Source organism: Austrofundulus limnaeus, unplaced genomic scaffold, assembly GCF_001266775.1.
Source record: "Austrofundulus limnaeus strain Quisiro unplaced genomic scaffold, Austrofundulus_limnaeus-1.0 Scaffold181, whole genome shotgun sequence".
Taxonomy (NCBI): domain Eukaryota; kingdom Metazoa; phylum Chordata; class Actinopteri; order Cyprinodontiformes; family Rivulidae; genus Austrofundulus; species Austrofundulus limnaeus.
The window spans coordinates 915,337-922,149 of record NW_013952583.1 but is presented as its reverse complement, the minus strand read 5'-3'; the positions used below and the strand labels follow the sequence as shown (position 1 = coordinate 922,149).

Genomic DNA, 6,813 nt, shown 5'->3' with positions numbered 1-6,813 from the left:
AAAAAAAAAAAAAAACATATACCTGTCTTGAATTTGGAAAAAAAAATCATATTTTATTTATCACTAAAAAGGGTTCAGTGAATGCTTATACGAAACTGGTGGGTTCGGTACCTCAAAAAAGGTTAAGAACCACTGCATTAGTGCCTCTGGTACTGACAAGGTCACATGTTAGGAAAGGCACCATTCATAAAATTATATACAGGTTTCTGGAAAAGTCTTGCATATTTCAGCGAGATGTTGCTAACTTCATACTGCATTCATTACAACAGCATGAATTCATTGTAGAAGAGTCCAAGTGCTGAAGTGGCCTGCCTGCAGTCCGGACCTCTCACCAACTTCAAACATTTGGAGCATCATGAAGCAAAAACGTGCACAAAGACGACCCAGGACTGTTGAACAGCTAGAAATCTTACATCAGACAAGAATGAGACAACATTCTCCTCCAGAAACCCCAGCAGCTGCTATGGTCYGTTCTTAGATGTTTGCAGACTGTTGTTAAAAGAGAAGGGAGGTATTCACAGTGGTAAACATGACTCTGTGTCCTCACCMTTTAAACGTGTTGCTGCCATCAAGTTCAACATCTTATTCCTTCCTAATAAGGGTACAGTTTCTCTTTGCTGTGCTCACTGAGTAAAATATGGGTTTGTGAGATTTGCAAATCAAACTATTCTGTTTTTATTTACATTTTACACAAATTTTTTTGAATTGGGCATACTACTTGGATTAGACTATTTTATAACATCASTTATTTTTGAGTTTTTGTGTGAGCAGTGAAGAGGCCGTGACCGAATACCTAGAAATGACTCAGAACCTTAAGATGTTTGGTGTAAAGGATTTGGAGGCTCAGGACAAGAAGGGCACAGGCCTGTAGCTGGGAGTCAAAGCACGAGGAGTCAAAGAGGACGGGTAAAAAAAAAAATCCCATTTGTCTTTATTTATGCATTTATTGAGTGAATTGTTCTAAATCTTCATGTTTTATTCAGCATCAGTTAGTTCTCTCTCTTTTCTGTTTTGTTATGAACACGACTCTGCAGTACTTTAACTGTGGTGAGGTCAGACTTGATTCCACACAGTTGTGGAGATGAGGGCATCACACATGGCCAGTGACATGTCAGTCATTAACCCCTGATTCTTTCCCCTTCTTTAACTCAGACTTTAAATAACACATTTGACCCAGTGATTTTTTTTTCTTTTAGAGGCCTTCGACCTATTTCTGTGACACRGTCTGTCTGCACCCAGCTGATCAATATATGTGTGATCAATCATCACTTTCTTTTCAGGTTGTCCCCAAAAAGTCAGTTCCCATGGGCTGAAATCAAGAATTTGTCTTTCACTGGCAAGAAATTTATCATCAAGCCCAGAGACAAAAAGAGTATCACCCAGTACTAAACGTTTATGTTCGACAATTGTGTTTACATTTTAGTGGAATTTTTACTGTGCAGTTTTTTTTTTCTTTTGTAGGATTTTGTATTCTACACATCACAAAGCGTGCATATCAACAAGAGCATCCTGCACCAGTGTATGGGCAACCATGGCCTGCACCTCATCCGCCATAAACCTGACAGCCTTGAAGTTCAGCAGCTGAAGGTCCAGACCAGACAGGAGCGGCCGTGGAAGATGGACACATAAGCAAAGCTATAAAAAGAAAACGAAAAACATTGTTTTGATTCTGCCAAGAAGTTGGGAGGACTTGTTTTAGACCTGTCATTGACCTGTTGTAGACCTGTTGTAGACCTGTTTTAGACCTTTTTTTAAGACCTTTCACCGACCATTTTAGATCTGTTTTTGACCAGACCTGTTTTAGACCTGATTTAGACCAGGGTTTAAATCATTTCAGACTTTTCGTTGACCATTACAGACATGTTTTTGACCTGTTTTTGACCTGATTTAGACCTAAATTAAACCTTTCATTGATCATTTTAACATTTCTACATTTTTGAATTGTCAAACTTCAATAACAAATATTTTCTCAAAGAGTTGAATCAAGATTCATTTCCTTTAGAAATGTTCCCTTTAAAATGACTTAATCATACTTTTCTGTTTTTGTCTTCTTATGCAAAATATATATATATATATTTTTTTCTTTTATTCAAACCTTTTGCTGTTTTTAGCTAACATTTGACCTCATTGCTAGTTTTCTGCTTCTTCAGGAAATTTTAAATCATTCAGAACTCAGCATTTACAATTTCCTTTTTTAATATATAAAATTCAAATCTGTTCATAAACTATATATAATATCTTGATTTGTTTGCCTGTTTTTGCTTTTCACCACAAAACCATCTTCAGCTGTTCGATTATTAGTATTTTTACAACATCCTGTGACTCATGTCACTTCCACACATGCAACATAAACAGCACACCCAGGACTATATGGTCTTGTGCTCTGATCAAAGGTCACAGCAGCTCAGGTGCTGAGCCAGGTGACAGTCTTTGAGGGGGGTGGAGCTGTGGGTTCTGCTCTGGTGGGGGAAGGCCACACAGCAGGTAAATCTGTCAGCTCTGGTGAGATAGTGACCGAGTCGGTCCACCCACGTCAGTGTGAGCTATCTGCCATTGAGTTCAAAGGACACCAGCCCTGCCCTTGAGCCTGCCAGCGAGAGCAGAGCAGCTTTCTTTATCAGGTGGGAGCCCCGCTGGGAGTCGGCCACTGCAGCCTCGGTCAGCCTGGGAAACGTTGTCCTTCGCAGCTCTGTCCACACAACACAGCCAAGATGCCCAAGACGGTAGGATCCTTGTTGTTTTACTGAGCGCTGTCAATAATTTACCTTTCCTGGTTTTAAAACTCACCTGCAATGTTTACTGTACAGTTTAGGATGATAGAATTATATAAGACCACTGATCATTAAAGAAAACAAAGGGCTGCTCACTTCCAACCACATAGATTCAGTCCTGTATTTATAAAAATGTTTTTAGTGTAAGTCTTTAAAAGAGGCAGTGATCCTACTTGACATTTACTCATTAACCAAATGTAGAGTTTGACCCACGCTGCACACATTCCTGAGAGTGAATTACTTCTAAAAAGTCTCTCTTCATGGCTACAAGTGTCAGTGGAGTCATCATGTTTGGTCCAGCTGAATATAATATATGTGACTTTAGACTGTCTGTTGTGCCAAGACTGAATTTCACCAAAACTCATGACTTGCTTCTTCCGCTTCTTTGATTTTCTACGCCTGTCATCACTAATCGATCGAACCGAAACAAAGACATCTTTATGCACTGCTTTTTAAGGTCCTATTAATTATCTCCAGTTAAAGTTTCTCAAGTGATTTAGCATCGTTCCCCAAGTAAGATGATAAGAAAGGTCGGCTTGTGTTTTACAACAGRAAAAGGCCGTACTATAAAGTCATTAAGCTGATGTTTATTCAGGTTTGACAGATTTGAAATAAAAAAAACAACAACTTGGAGCCAGATCATTGCTTGTGTTGATCTGGAAAAGGCTGAAAGCCTGTGTTCTGAGCAGTTAACGACTGACAAATGAGAGGTAACAGAGTTTCATAGTGATGACAATGACACTGAAATGAGAAATTCATCAGCAGGGCTTCACATTGTGAAGAAGTTATCTTAGTTGTCACGAAACATGGAAACAGTTAGGAAACCTGGTTATATGTTTGATAAATGGATGTGCCRTTTGGCCCAAGGTTTATCTTTATGACACGCAGGGTGTGCGCTGGTAGAACTTCATAAAAGAGTTCTGTAACGCGACAAGCTCACTCATCAGACATGCAACATTATTGTAACGCAGAGAGAAACATGAGAATTTGTCTTCTGATGGAGTTTTACTCAGAAGCATTTGGAAACTAAAGAAGTTTCCCTTTACAAAAAAAAAAAAGCAGGCTTATCTGAGTGGTAACACCAATTCACAAGCATCAACTGTTTTTAATCTGCTTATGTGCAACCTTGTTCCAAGGATGAGTAGTCTAAAGTCTAATGAGATAGTGAGCAATTATGGTTTATGAATAATCCATTTCACAAATCCACATTAAGGCCACTTCTTTCAACAAACCACCGCACAACATATCGGTTTTAGTTTTTTTTTTTTTTTTTGCTGTAGGGTTTTTTCAAATTCAAAAAGCCGGTTAGGACTGAAATATTTCTGATGCAGGGAAGCAAACTGAGCAAATGGCAGGAAAYAAAATGGTTTCAAACAATCTTTGTCATGTTGTGTTGGCCTTTTCTCGCTGCAGGTCAACGTTCGCGTCACCACGATGGACGCAGAGCTGGAGTTTTCCTTCCACCCCAACACCAAAGGAAGTCAACTGTTTGAGCAGGTCTGCATGAGTTTACACTCACAGCAACACTTTCCTGATAAAAAAATAAATAAATATTCTGAGTTATAAAATGAGTAATAAAGTAACTTTTTTCCTGCAGACAGATGGTCATTGAGAAACTGTAGATTTGTCGTTCTGTTTTTAATTACAGCGTGATTTTTACTAAGTATTAGCTGCAAATTGCTAACTGTAGCATTAGCAAAATACCTAATTAATCAATGTACAATATTTATTTGAATRAGCAAAAACATTAATGGTTGCACAACTGAGTAAATGAGTCAAGTCGCTTCAAGATGGCTGTGACAACCTGAGATCAAAACAAAATGTCCGTAACTCTGTTAATTTGACTAATATTTAGCAAAAAAATGTGATGTGGTTTTATCTGAGACTGATGTCCAACACACCTCTGAGCTCAAATATTGCACCAGATTATTAACTATTTTACTCAGAGTTGATTCTGGTGATCTGTTAGCAAAATWTCTCATGAACCACCAGACGAATTCAAATGAAACTTTCAGAAAATCTTTATCCGATATACTGTATCTCAACAACTGATTAATCTTTAAAGGAAACCCTGTTTAAAATGGATGTCACATTTAGTTGGGTTTAGAAAACACAATAATGTCTGGATTTTAGTCAAATTTACTGATATTGTGCTAACATTTAGGTAGTATCTGAGAATTATCTTGAACTAATACTCTGACTGTTGACACATCCCACATTTTCCTTTTTACATTTTTATTTGGCATTTTAGTCAGCTGTCAATTTTCCTTTAAGGAATAAAACATTTTGCAGAATTTTAGTTTTCATTGAATTCACTCGTGAATTTAGTTACAAAGGAAACCTTTTAGAACCTTATGATTAAAAGCAAAGGGATGTGATTTGTGAGGAAACGCCTCTTTTCGTGTCTTCAGGTTGCTAAAACCATCGGTCTGCGGGAGGTTTGGTATTTTGGGCTGCAGTTTGTTGATTCCAGAGGATTCGTCACATGGCTGCTGCCTGACAAAAAGGTGAGTTTGTTGTTTTCCAAAAATTATTTACTGTAACGTTGAGCTATGACACTTTACTGTGCAATTACCGCTGGTGTTAAAAAGGTGGTACCAGTTAAATGGCTAATGTTCTCATTAAGACTTTATGTCTTCCAACTGGAAAATGTCTGAAAAGTCTCAAAAATAAAATTGTCTTATCTTTGTAATTAGAAGCATATTTATTTAATATGATGCTGAAAAACCAATCCATGTCTCCATCACCTGCAGACAAGAAGCCTGCAGCATGAGAGCTGGAAACCACACTCCTGTTTTAGCTTCTCAGTATCGGCCTAAAGTTGAAACATTAAATTTTTACAGTGTAATAAAATAAAATAAAAATGCAATATTGTATTAAATTGGTTTAATATACGATATTTGCTTTTATTCAAATTTTATTGCTTTTGAACTGATTGTTTCTATGTTTTTGATTGCATTTATCCTTATTGTTTTGTATTTTCTGTTCTATTTTTGTTTTTACATCATCCAGAGTTTTGCATTATTAAGCAGTCTGTGTTTGAACAGTACATTGATAAAGATGAGCTGAGGTGTTTTGTTGCTTTCAGAAGATTTTCAGGGTTCCAAGTCTTTTAGGTCCTGTTCATTTGTTACACATCTTGGGTTATTTATTTGCAAGTGGTCAGCTGATTGAGAGCATTCACATCTTGCTATAAAATATGAATGATTTTTTGCAACAGGATGTCAGTTACTGCAGTCTTGCTAAGTTTAGTTTCAAAACATAACATGGTAATTTGGCTTAAATAAGTCAGTCTCACTGTATTCCTCTTGCGCATTTTAAGTATTATTCATATATTTTTATTAAACAGGTGTTGTCTCAGGACGTAAAGAAAGAGACTCCCCTGCAGTTCAAGCTCCGGGTCAAGTTTTACCCTGAGGACGTGGACGAGGAGCTGATCCAGGACATCACCAGGAAGCTCTTCTTCCTGCAGGTGAAGGAAGACATTCTGTCGGACGAGGTCTACTGTCCTCCAGAGTCCGCTGTGCTGCTGGCCTCCTATGCCGTCCAAGCCAAGTTCGGAGAGTACGACAAATCGGTGCACGGACCGGGTTACCTTGCCTCTGAGCGTCTGCTCCCCAAAAGGTAAGCTGAGCTGCAGACATGACCTGGCAGTTGGGTTCATATCAGAGAAACATTAATGCAACTGGAAAATGTTATAAAAATGTTCAAAGTCCACCCGGCTGCTTTCAGAGGATTTCAGAGAAGCAGCCAGGTGCTGCAATTAACTCATCATCATCAGTGTGAGYTCCTCTAGAGAAGCAATAGTTCAGTCAGTTTGTTGCTCTGGAGCAGACAAGTGTGTTAACACAATGCCAGGGTGGAGTCATCAGCAATGTTCTCAAAGAATCAACTGATCAATCTGAGAAGAGTTACAGGTCATTTGAAACTATTTGAAGTTATTATAGAATAGAATAGAATAGAATAGAATAGAATAGCCTTTATTGTCCCACAGAGGGGAAATTCAGGTGTCACAGCAGCATCAGGACAGAGGTTCACACGC

At 38.2% G+C, this 6,813-nt stretch overlaps 1 protein-coding gene across 1 annotated transcript in view; it reads left to right on the top strand.

Moving 5' to 3' along the window:
• Positions 1 to 2,480: 2,480 nt before the first annotated feature.
• The window catches only part of ezra (ezrin a), a 19,154-nt gene continuing 14,821 nt past the window's right edge, over positions 2,481 to 6,813 (top strand). Inside the window, exons 1-4 of the mRNA XM_014018042.1 lie at positions 2,481 to 2,723; positions 4,185 to 4,268; positions 5,183 to 5,278; positions 6,121 to 6,395. Coding sequence (XP_013873496.1) covers positions 2,712 to 2,723; positions 4,185 to 4,268; positions 5,183 to 5,278; positions 6,121 to 6,395 — 467 coding nt within the window. The 5' untranslated portion in view covers positions 2,481 to 2,711. The remainder of the gene's footprint in view (positions 2,724 to 4,184; positions 4,269 to 5,182; positions 5,279 to 6,120; positions 6,396 to 6,813) is intronic.